Here is a 12,792-nt window from a genome sequence, read left to right as displayed (position 1 = left end):
ACAGCGGGGCTGACGGGGGGGCTGCGGCCCTCAGGGCGTGAAACGCCGGGCGGGAGCCGCCACCTCCGCCCCGCCGCTCCCTTCGGCCACCGCCGTGCTTCGTCTTCACGTCACGTAAACGCACACGGGGCTCGGAACCGCCTGGCAGCGGGCAGGCCGCACGGCTGGAGGCCGCCCCTCAGCCCCCGCCGAGCCGGGCACGGCCGCCGGCCCGGCAGCCCGCCTGGCAGGAGGCGTCACCGCCCGCTTGAACCGGAACCGCTTGGCGGAGGCCGCCCGGGGCGGCTGCTGCTGCCGCTGCCGCTGCGGCTGCCGCGGTGCCGAGGGGGTGAGGGGGGCCCGCGGGGGCGGAGGAGGAGCGCGGCGGCCCCGCCGCCCGGCGATGGGGCTGTGCCTCGGCCGGCCCTGCGCCGCCCGGCCGCGCAGCAGCGCTTAGCTCGCCCTCAGCTGCCGCAGCCCTCGCCGCGGGGCTGCCGCCTCGGATGACCCAGCGGCGGGATCCGCCGGCGAGTGCAGCCGCAGTCTCCCCATCCTCCTCCTCCTCCTCGTCCTCCTCCTCCTCGCCCATGGCCGCCCGCCGCCCCCGCTGACCGGCCGCCCCTCGCCTCCTCCCCGGCCGGGGTCGGCTGGAGCAGAGAAGATGGGGAACACCACCTCCTGCTGCGTCTCCTCCAGCCCCAAGCTGCGCAGGAATGCCCACTCCCGGCTGGAGTCCTACCGCCCCGAGGCCGACCTGAGCCGGGAGGACACGGGCTGCAACCTGCAGCACATCAGCGACCGGGAGAACATCGACGGTGAGGGCGGGCGGGCGGCGAAACCCCGGGGGGCTCCGCTCCCGCCCCCCCCCCCCCCCCCCGCTCCCTTTCCCTCGCCCTGCCCGGGCGCGGAGCCCCCCCGGTGTCCCCGCGTCCCAGCCCCGGCCGTGTGGTGCCGGGGGGCGCTGCCCGAGCCCTGCGGCACCTCGGCGGGGGTGCTGGGGGACGCCTGGGCTGGGCTGCGCTGAGACGGGCCTGTCGCGCCTGTCGCGCATATCGCCGGCCGCGGGCAGAAGCCGCAGGGCAGAGCCGGTCAGGCAGCAGCGAAGGCAAGGAGAAGTGACCTCCGCGACAGCGCGCTGCTGTCGTGACTCTTCCTGCCCGCGGTGCTGTCGCGAAGAGGCACGGCTGCTGGGCTCGCCCGCGCGTTGCTTCGCCCCCTTTCCCCTCAGCCGTGCCCTGAAGGGCCCCGACCCGAGGGGCTGCTCCTCCGGCCCCTCAGAGCCCAGCCTAACTCGCAGACGCAGTTTAACCTACACAGGCCATTTGGGCTCTGGGTACCTGCACCATTTATCCCCACAACTTCACTTGGGGGAAGGTCAGCGGTGTCCCGGAGCAGTTCACATGCAGTGCTTTTGGTAGAGAGCCAGGAGGAGTGACTTTGGTGCGCCTCACTTTGCCTTCCAGGTGTTTTTTTTTTTTTTTTTCGTAGCTTATGTGATGGTGATTTTATTACGGTTTCGTGTTAGGTCAGTTCTTGGCACCGGTGAAGTTATGAAGTCCCTGGTAGCAGATGGATTCCCTCTCTGGTTAAGGTCATTTCTCTGAATTCTGGAATTTAATCCTGGAAATATGAATGTTTTTCAGATGTCTTCGCTGCACGCAGCTGAAAAATCGGAGTGTAGTAGGTGGAAAAAAATACATAATGGTCTGGTCTGAGAAAGTCAGGGAAATGAAAGAACCAATTGTTGATCGATGAATGATTAATTCTTCCAGCAGCAGCGTTGTCCAGCATAGCAGTGTGCATCTCTATATCTACATCAACAGATCCTGCAGTAAAGTTTTTGGTCAGATGAGTGGATGAGTGTGGGTTTTGTGCCTTGCTCTTGAAGTTTTTGTTTTTTTTGTTGGTTGTTTCCCATGGATGGAAGAAGGGCATAGGTGAAAATAGTAAGGGCATGTGTGCTTGCTAAAATGTGCATATAATGCAGATCACTTTCTGTATCTTAGTAATTATATTAAGAAACAATCTGGGTTGGTTGGTTGGTTTGTTTGTTGGATCAAGGCACGTGTCTGCTTTGTCTCTCCTTAAACAGTGGTATGTTTCAATCCTGGGGTTGGATTTTTAGTGTTCTAACAAGTTACATTTGTATTAATAATTTTTAAATGTTTTTTGTTGCTGTTGTTTGTTTGTTTTTTGTGTGTGTTTTTGCTATTTGTCTAAGGCTGCTGTTGGTGAAATGCCATGTTTTCAAATGGGCAAGCTGTCTGATTCTTGAAAAGACCAAACAATTATGAGTTTCGTTTTTGTGCCTTGCTCTTATCTTGCTGCTCTTTATGGGTAGGGGCCACAAAATAAGATGTCACTGAGGAGACTGGTGGTCAGTAAATGTCCGTAGACATGAAACAACTGGAGATGATAGCTGGGTAAAACAGCTCTTTGGAGCGTGCTTTGTTGCAGAGCTGCTACCCTGGAGTCATCCTCGCTGCAGGTCTTTTAGTCAGAGGTGGCAGGCTGATTGCTAAGGGTAGGAAGGTGATACTGTGATTCTGAAATTTTATTTCTTGTTAGACTACCTGTTATGTTTTTATGGTCAAGTTGCTTGAAGTTGTATAGCACACGCATGTTTACAGATAAGTCACAGGGGTGAAAAAAAACTTCTTAATAGGGAGCTATAATGATTTTTTTTTCATAATTTTACAATTGCATGAAGATATTTGAACAAGGGAAGAACAATAGCCTGCTTATCTGTGTCATGCAGAGAAAATGCTGGGTGCTGATTCCCTGGTATTACCACAGATCATGAACTATTTCCAGGAGTTTCTCGAATTCCTAGCATTTGCCAAATGTACTTTTTTTTAAGCAAGTGATGATAGCGACTGATGCACTGAACGAAAACGTTTCTGACACTTTTGCTGTATATTTATTTTTCTTGCTGCTCTTCAAATGAGAGCCCTTCCATCCAGCCCAGTGCCAGTGCCAGAGGCTGCCAGGCACAAGAAGTGCAAATTCACGTCTCTGGCGAGCCTCGGCTCTGCGAGTGCAGCTTTCAGGAGCTGAGCAATCGTGACATGCAGCGGCTGAGTTAACTTGGTTCATGTGGAAGTTCCTTTCATGCTCATGTTCAGCGAAAGTCGTGACACTTTTTTTGGAGTGGGTAAAGCTGCTTGAATAGAACAGGAACTTTTAAAGCCTTTAAATCACTTGTGGGCCGTTTCTAAGTTTTTAAGAGATGTGTGGTTTTCCTTGTTGCAGACTCTGTTTCTGGCAGTATCAGAGGGAGAGGGGAAAAAGAAGGAGGAGTGACCCAGCTCCAACAATGATTTAAGTGGAACTGTTAGTACTGGTGGAAGTGGAACTGTTTGAAGTTTGCCAGTGTTAAATGCCTTGTAAAGAAACATTTGTCAAATCTGCCTTCAAGATCATGCCTTTAAATCGTCTCATATGATGCAACCCAACCCAGTAGCAGCTTTTCAAAGAATGGTTGGAGGAGTTCTGCTCCCTTAGGAATGGGTTTTATAGCAAGATATTATCTCTGTGGCGGTGGTACCTTGTCAGAAAATCTCCATTTCTGTAATGCTTTGCAACTGTTTATGAAGTGATATCTGAAAGAGAAGGGAATTTTGAAAGAAGATAGAATGGGGGGAATTTATCAAATGACTTATGCCGGAGAATGTTAATGGTGGATTTATCTCTCTTTTAGGGTGGTTTTTTTTTTTTTTTTTTTTTTTTTGGTCCTAAAATTTCTTAAAGGTAACTGACTTCTTTAAGACTCCACACGTGCACAGTTGACTCTCTCGATTATGTGTAGTCCCCAGGATGCCTTTTTTTTGTACAGGCTCATGATAGTGAAGACCACCCAGCAGATTTTGACTTTTCTTTTTGGAAACAGAGCAAGAAGATGATGGTAATGTACAGTTCAGAGGTTACCCTTCCTTGGCTACCTGCTCTGTTTGATGATTATTGCTAAGGGGGGGCTTCGACATTTTCCAGTGCTTCACATTTAAAAATCTACTTCAAGAAAATTCTGGCAGTAGCTTCAAGTCTTGCAGATTCCTAGCTCAGTCCTTCAGCCAGCAGGACATTGCTTTACAAGTGTTGATGACAGCAGTAAGCAGAAGCAGAAACCTTGACATTTCAGGTTCTGTATCCTATTTGTGTGTAAACATCTTTATGTGCAAGCCATGGAAGCGGCTCGGCTGTGTGTTTAAATCCCGGCTAGCTGGAGGGCTGCAGTGCAGGCTGCGCTTCGTTCTGTACCCCAGCAGCTCGCCCTGCCAGACCCGCTGCTGCCCTGTCTCGTGCAAGAGCTGAGCTGGAAAAGAGGGCTCTCAGGCGTGATTTCCCTGTTGGGGGCATGATTTCCATAGTAAGCTTCTCAAGTAGGGGGCTGTAGGGAGGGGACACGGGATATCTTACCACAGATAAGATGGCATGAAGCGAAGCTGCTCTACCTCATATATGGTTAAACTGGGCAAAAGGAGACTAGGTGGAGAGTTCCTAGGCCATTGGAAGGGAAGATTGTCCTTAATGATTACACCCTCCCCCGTCTCTTCCTTCTCTCTCCCCCCCAAAAACCAACCTATGATTTTTTTTTTCCTCTTTGTAAACTCCTGTTAATGTCACTAGGTTGTTTTTCATTGCAAGCTCAGATAATGTCATCCTCTGCAACTGGGCATCACAGATAAACCTCTTCAGCCCTTTTCATCATGTGCCAGTCATGTTAATTTTTTTGCTCTACAATGCACAGACTCCTAAGACTGGACTGTTTTTTTAAAGCCTTTTTTTGTTCTTTTATTTATTTTTCCCCACCCTCTTGAAAATAGCATGTGGGAATCCCTGAATTGAGATTTGTTATTATTTGTATCTCTCTGTCTTCAAGAGCTAGGGAATGATGGGTTGCATGTTGTGAAGGAAATTACATTCACAGGAGTGAAGATACAAGCACTTCTGAAGCAAATTAAGGATATAATAATCTGTGTTTTACACGGACATTCCTGCTAACATCTGGATCATAACAGGATAGCCCCCCCTTTTTTTTTTTTCCCAAAACAAGTAGTGTGGTTTACATGAGAGTCTCTTTCAATAATGTTCTTTCTCCTTTGGCCAGAATGCTTGCACAGTGGTGTCCGTATGCTTTTCAATGCTGTCGTTTGCGTTGTGCTCCTAAGCATTTGTCAGAGGTCATGCACTGGAGTACCACAGCAACCTTGTACATTTAAAAAAATTAAAAAGAACCTGATGTGGTCCTACCTCACCAAGCTTCGTCCTATACTGCACACTGCATGTGATGCATACCGCACAGCTTTCTTTTATACTTCACTGTCAGCCTCATCTGTTTGCTGGGGTGTGCCCTGCTCCTCAGAGGCACCATCATGTTGTACAAACCCTTCCTAAAACCTCACTTTTACATCATTCACATCAAATCAGTTAATTTACAGCCCTTATGAAGTGAGTATTTTGATATTTAGCAGTAGAAGGTTTCAGATGCACGCATGCTAAGGCTAATCGTTTTTGAACTTACTGCTAACTAATTTTATTAGTGCACTGCCATCTGATGAAGACTTCCTTTGAAAGTGAGTTACACGAGATCAACAGTCTTGGCTGAGTAAATTGGTACTTGAAGTAGAACGACATGATTTAAAATTAAAGGTCTCTGAAAATGTAAAGGACTACCATATTTTGTAGTAGGTTTTTTCCTCAGATTTTACGTGCAGTAGGAATAATGTATTAAAAAACAGAGCAAACCTCTCCGCTTTGTGGTTATAGCTGTTTTACCTGATCTTGTGTGCTTCTTGAAGTTCTTTCAGAGGGCGTGTTTGCTGCATCTTCAGGCCTTGCTCCAGATCTGACTTCTTTGTCCAAAAAGCAATCCTGCAAGTTTGGCACCCACATATGGCGGTGGGATGCTGCGTTCTGAACCGCGTGAGATGCTGGGTGCATGTTTGCTGGGTGTATCTCGCACCTTCCTGTGAGTACCACTCGCTCCCTGCTGTCTGCAGTGAGTCATGAGCTTGGAAGGCGACTAAGTGAGAGTACCCAGCACAGCCGTAGTGGTTCTTGTTTTGCTGGCCAGCTGCAGATCAGGCGTAGCCTAAATACCTTCCTTGTATACCTTTGCAAGCATATGAAATACGTTTTACAAACTGGCAGTGTAAATGCTGAACAGCCTTCCTCTGAGCTCGCTATGTGGAAGCGAATTGAATCATTAGCTTCTTTACTTTTCCTTTGAACTTGGACGACTAAAGTTTCTTAAATCCCATTAGTTTTCTGTGTGCATTCTGACATACAGGGTGATCTGTTTTATTTTGTCCTGCAGAATATCTATGTTCCAGAAACCTTTGAAATCTATGCGAAGTGACTGTAAATGCTAATAAACTTTTAAAAGTTAGCAATTTGTAATTTAGACAAAATATACCTAGCAGTAGGCTTAGGTATTGCCTTCACTGGAGTAGTTACCAGTTCCTGTGTATCTTCTGCAGCAGTTTTGTCTCCTTACGGTCCAACTTTGAAAGCAAATACTCCAGAATTGCCGAAATGAGCTGTTGGGATATTTTCATGTTTCTCAAGATGAAACTTCTTGCAGAAGTTGACCAAAATTCAGAGATGGATTTGTTTAGCTCAACTTAAACTACGTCACTATGTAGACCCTATGTGCCATCGTAACTCCCCCAGCCAGTTGGGTTTGAGCATCATCAGCCCTTGTATTTTATCTGGGAGAATTAATTAAAACTCAGAGTGTTCCCTAGCCCGAACTGGGGAAAGAGCAGCAGCAGCGGTGTCCTGAAGACTGGTCCTTGGCTAGTATTGAAACCAGCCTACGGGCTGTTGTTGGGGTATTAATGAGAAATTATTAATGAAAGCTGGTTGGAGAATTTGCTTGAAATCCTTTTTCTTCTTGTTTTTCTCTCCCCCCCCCTTTTTTTTTTCTCTTTCTCATCACAATTTAACATTCCAGGCCTGCAAACTCTGAAGGATTTATAAGAGCAACCATCATTCAGCTAAGGCAAGTTTCTTAGGTCGCCCAGATTTACATTTCCCAGTAACTGGTGTTCTTTACTTCTCGTTATTTCTTTGCAAAGGGCTGCTGTTTCTGTTAAGTGCGGCAGTGTGACAGTCTTACTGAAACACCTTTACGATCCCATCATAGACGCAGTTCGCACTGCAGGATTGCCCTCTTGTCTATAGCTTGTGATGAACAAAGCATCGATAAAAGCAATGTTTTGTTACTGAGTGGCACTTTACTACTGTCTTTGTTAGAGTAAAAATGCTACAGAAAACTGTAATATTTGAATGCTAAGGCAAGTTTATGGAGTAGAGCTAATACTAAGGCTAAAAGTGAATTGTGTTTTGCCTCGTGTAATACTTGCCACGCTCTTCTCCACTGTGCTTCTTCAGGGGAAGAGCGTCTGCGCTGGTATCTCTGTGGTATCATTCTCTCTGCAGAAGTCAGCCTTCAATTACTCATTCATAATCTTCCCTGAAAAATAACACCACCCAGCTTTACTTAAAAACCAAAAATAAAAACAAACAAAACACCAAAACTTTGAGCTCAGGCTATTTGCTTGTTAGTTTGTTTGTCTGCAGAAATGATTCTTACACACCTGTGGCTGAGATCCCAAAGATACCAGGTTGAAAGTGAAAAGATTTACTTTCAACAGTATAGAAATCAATACGAGATTGTGCTGAAATTTTGAAAGCTCCTTTTCTTTGCCGCATTGGTATTTCATTAAAGGTGGGGGTTGATGAGTTTCTATTCCTGAATCCAAGTCTGAATGGCTAGTCACATTTTTATAAAGCCAGGCTACCCCAAATGTCATGTATAAGGGGCGTTGTTACTAAATGAAGGTGTGAAGCTGGTCGTACAGGGATCCTACTCTAGTTTTGGAGCAAAACTAGCAGGTTATTAGCATGTTTGAAGCTGTTTCTGGTACACAGTTTATCCCTGCACACAGGTATTCTGAGAAGGGCTACCTTTTCATTGCCGCGTTGTAGTGTTATGACGTCTTACCGAATACTTATTACCCTCTTTGTTCCTGGAAAGAATGCATTACTTTGAGATACTGGAAGTAATACTGCATGAGGAAGAAGTTATACGTGATCAGCAAAGCTGTTTTGAAATACTGTCCTACATCTGTTGGTGTCTGAACTTCATAGGGAGAGGGTAATTTAGAAATCACAAGAGCGTGTGAGGCTGTGCATGTGCAATGACTGGCAGGAGTTACGCTTCTGTGCTTGGAGTTTTTCTTAGTCTTCATCGGTATTTCCATTTTCTACCTAAGTATACTGTGGTTTCTTTGTCCTCTTTTCTGCCCTTCCTAGGGCAGGAGGTTGCTGTACTTGAAGATCCAAAGTCTGGGAGTTGTACCTGGTCCTGACCAAGACAGGACATGCTTACCTGCTTTGGGAGCAAGGAGCTCGCAGGCTGCGGTCAGGGAGCTTTACAAGCACTGACTACATCTCTGAGCCACTCGTGGTGGTCTCTGAAATGATGCAAGTTGTGTAAAGGCCTTGAAGAAGGTCTCTCAGAATCTGAAAGGGATTAGAGCTAGCGGCTTTTGGGCTGATGGTCAGAATTTTAGATCCCGTCTGTTTCTCTAGCTTGAAAAAACGTGTCCGTGTGTTACACCATCCTGTGTACCATTGACATTCAGTAAGCTGTAGTCTCTGGTGTCTGACAGCCCCCACTTCCTCCTCCTCAAAGAAAGCTGTTAAAATAACCAGTGTGACATACAGGTTAGAAGGAAAAGAAATGTTATGATGAGGAACATACAGAAAATTGTCATATAAATTTAGATTTCTAGACGGTTGGTTATTTTACTGCTGTAGGATTGCAGTCTCTGGTGTGTCCAGGGGATAGTATCGCACCTGCTATGAGTCAGGACATTTATCACCTATTCTGTTATCTATTTGTTCTGTTTTCTTTTTATTTTGGAGGATTTTGGAGCAGACTGATTTTCATTTTATTAATTAAATTTATGAAGCTATGTAACTGAAATCAGCAGAGAGAAATTCAGAAGGGTGAGTCTGGTTACTGCAGAAAGTTTTGCCTAGTCATTCAGAGCGTTGTTCTGCTGTGTACTTCGAGGGAGGGGAACAAACAAACAGTTTCAGATCCTATCAGCAAGGATTTTATTTCTAATTGCTCGCGCAGTTTCAGCTACAGCTGTAGGCAGGGCCTTAAAGTTACGGGATCTCCAGGCTCGTGAAGTTTGTTGAGAATGATCTGACTTGAATTTGGTACTCTCTCCTATTATTGCCAATAAAATAGGTAGTGCAATTAACCTCTCGACGTAGGAATTCAAACCATGTATCTGGACAACTGCTGTTACTGCCTATTAAATAGTAATCAATCGCAGATTTACATTTGAAATGAATGTTTCCTGAAAAGAGGTTCTGAAACCAAGATAGAGGAGCTTTCTTCTGATGGGTATTTTGGTATTTCTTCCTGCGTGGTTTGATGCAGTAGATTCGAAAGTCACATGTTAAAACAGACATCAAGATAAAATCCATCATGAGGAGTGAGCGATGAGATCTTTGGCAAGTCTCTGCCGTAGGCCATGTGGCCACCCCACCTGAATGCCCCCTATGACCGGGTAGCTCTCGGTAGCGCTTCCTTCTCCAGGCTTTTTGTTGTGGCTCTTCCTACCTGACAGAAATCCATATGCATTTTATTCAGTCAATGGAGGTTGAAAGGGGGTGAGCGGTTTGGAAATGCAGTTAGATTTTAAGCTTTCAAACCATGTTGCCTGCAGCTAAATGTCCTCTTTCCTTTTAGAATAATTCATTTGCGATGCTAAGTGTCTGCTGTACTGCAGCGATGATGCACAGTTATCCTCCCTGTGTCACACATAGGAAGAAATTGTTGTTTTCCTGTGTACTTTTTCTGGGGTTTAGGTAAGAGGAGGATGCCTTTAACTGAAGTGGTCCTGGAGATCCGATCTGTGATAAAAATAGCGTGCAGAAGGAGAGCTCTAACTGGTTGTTTTGGGGCAGAAAACAAACCAACACCAACTTGGAAAGCTAAAACAAACAAAAAAATTTACAATTCGTTATTTAAGCAGTGGTGTAAATTCCACATCTAGCACTTGGCAAAATGGATATGTAAGTGAAAGGGCCGCTGCCAAGTTAAATTTAACTGGAAGCGAATGTTTTGTGAAAAGTAAGCTTTCAACCTCAAGTCACGTTGAAAAATATTATAGTAAACAGTTATTTTTATAACAAGTGGTTGAATCACAGTTGATGTAACCCAAACACTGAAGCATTATGTTACTACGTGAGGACCTGAACTTAAATGGAACAACCCTAGAACAAAATGCACATCGATACTGGCTTCTACAGAGCGATCGCTGAGAACGCAGTGCGGTGCAGTGCCTGGCAGAAGTCACAGCCCTAGGAGGTACGGTACGAGAAGATGGGAAGACAGTTGTGCAGGCCAGGTCCGGGCAGCTCGCTGCTGGCTCCATTCCCCTGTCCCTGGGGGCTGGGGGCAGCTGGGGAGCTGGGTGGTGTGAGCCCAGCACCGGGTTTGTCTTTGGGCTGGCTGTGAGCTTTGAGGGCTGGCCTTCGTGGCTTCTTCGGAAATATAAACTAGGGGTAGGCAGCAGGCTTTTTTTTCACTTGTTCTTTTTTTTTCTAACTCTTTTTGGTGTTCCTTAGTGAAATATTTATACCTGAGATATTTGTATTCAACAAATCTTTTGGTAAATACCATTTAAAAAGTAAAATGTTATATTTTTTTTATCATGTTGCTGGTATAATCTTAAACGAGCTTTGATCTGAAAGAGAGAAATTTCCTTTCAAATACTGCCCTCCTCCATCCTTGTAACTTTAATGAGACTGATTTTTCTGCCTTCCCCCATCCCCTTTTTTGTACATCCCTGACACAGTCTGCATTACTTGTCTCCTGCCAGTGCTTTGCAGCTCAACATTTTTTTTACCCCAAACATACCCAAGTTCCTGCCTCTAATCTCATTGCCTTTTATTTGACCCCTTCTGTTCTGCTGTGCTTTTTGAGCTATGAGAAGTGAACAATACATACAGTGTATTCTAGGGCAGGGGTTGTGTGATGATTCCACCATGACATCAGAAATTTCAATGTGAATTTCAAAACCCTGCTTTATATTTTGTCGTGTTTGCATTTTAACATTTGCTGTGCATTCCTAGTTCCTACCTCTCCTGCATGTTTTACAGCCAAGCAGATAAAATAATCCTTACTGTCTCCGATCAGCACATTATCCACACATAGTAAGATACCTCTATATTTTTCCTGTATCTTTGCCACTTAAAGGGCATCGAGCACATTTTTTATCTCCATCATTTTCTTCATGACTTTCGGAAATGTGTGCTTTGTGATGAGTTTGTGTCCTGGATTACAGTTTGGGATTACAGATACACTGCAGTGCATGAGTTGTAATTCTTAAAATACAGGCTGAGGCTGTGTAGGTTGTTTCTTCTCAAATAGTGGAATGCATATACACTGCTTTCGTCTAAATAAAAAGCTGAAGAGAGATTTAGTTAGTAACAGTATTAAGATTTGCAATTCGTGGAAGAAAATTCTTGATAATTACCATCTCTGTAATTGATGCTCTGCCCGTGCTTCAATGTGTCCAGCTGTATGTAAATCTCCAACTACATATTTGTGCATTTCTTCCCTCATGTAAATGAGGAATCTCCTTGGTTTCTATTTGGGGACCGGGACCCGATTGATTTGGCATTGCCTAATTGAAAAGCAGGATATGTTGCCAAGAAAGGATTTTCCTTCTATTCAGGGAGTGGGGCGGCGTGAGCTCCGAGCTCGCAGGCGTTCCCGTGTGCTCCCCGCCTCGGGGGCAGCGAGCGGGCAGGAAGGTTTGTAGTGCTGCCCTGGTGGGTTTCTGGGGTCCGGCTGCACCTTCAGCCCGGCCCTGGCCTGCCGAGGAAGGATGGGACCACGTTTCCATCCCCCACGTGTGGCCTGTGTCTGGCACAGTTCCTCCCCCATGACTTTCATCGGTCTGCGGCTCTTGTCCGTGTGATGGTTTGGTCTGAGGCTCTGTAGGGCAGAAAGGCTCTGCAGCCTCTATCTGCTTTTTCTCTTATTTTCTGTTATTTGTAGAAAGTTCTTGAAATGGTCGCGAGTGTTTCTCGTGCCCTACTTGCTGGCCATGCCATCGTCTCCAGCAAGCAGCTCCTTCAGCCTAATCCTGCTACTCCGACCTGTACGCCCCATGCTAAGTCAGCACGTTGCCACATGCTGTTGTAGCTGTGTCACTTGACTGGTCTTATTTATGTGACAAAAGCGAATGGAAGCACCGAGATCTCCGGAGAATTTGCTGACCTGCCTGATCCAATGCCAGTTCTAACGTGGGGATTTTAATCCTGTTTTTCACCTAGGCAAAGTAGTTTTGATGCAGGTATACCAGCTGCTAAAGGTAACCTATTAAATAAGAAAATATACGTGTGTGTGTGTATCTCCTGATATAACTCTTTGGCAGGGGGTGTGGAGCAGTACGTAACTAACCCTGTGAAGCTTCAGTTCAGCAGTGCATGTAAGCTGTATACTGAAGCCCACTGCTTATATCTGTAAGGATATTACAGCACCTGAGCTGGCTCTTATCATGCAGTTAAGTCCTGGGATAAGTTATTTGCTAAACAGGGCCTGTGTGTGAATAATGCTTGTAAAATAATTGAGAGCATGAAGCTTGCTGCTGCAAGATGCTTAGCGTTCACTTGTCTGCTCAGCAGAGCACTTGTTGAGAGAGGATATTGCATCTGATTTATAAATAGCCCAATTAACTTCCTCCTGCTTGCTACGGTTCTCTTTCCCTAAGTATC

At 45.8% G+C, this 12,792-nt stretch overlaps 1 protein-coding gene across 2 annotated transcripts in view; it reads left to right on the top strand.

Moving 5' to 3' along the window:
- Positions 1-350: 350 nt before the first annotated feature.
- The window catches only part of CCNY (cyclin Y), a 126,962-nt gene continuing 114,520 nt past the window's right edge, over positions 351-12,792 (top strand). The window contains exon 1 of one of the 2 annotated variants that reach the window (XM_035545304.2): positions 351-794. In XM_035545304.2, the coding sequence (XP_035401197.1) occupies positions 641-794 (154 nt within the window). In that variant the 5' untranslated portion in view covers positions 351-640. The remainder of the gene's footprint in view (positions 795-12,792) is intronic. The other variant, XM_035545307.2, reaches the window with a different exon arrangement.

This window comes from Cygnus atratus, chromosome 2, assembly GCF_013377495.2.
Source record: "Cygnus atratus isolate AKBS03 ecotype Queensland, Australia chromosome 2, CAtr_DNAZoo_HiC_assembly, whole genome shotgun sequence".
NCBI classification, from domain to species: Eukaryota; Metazoa; Chordata; class Aves; order Anseriformes; family Anatidae; genus Cygnus; species Cygnus atratus.
The sequence above is the reverse complement of the archived record's forward strand: the minus strand, read 5'-3'. Positions and strand labels throughout refer to the sequence as shown.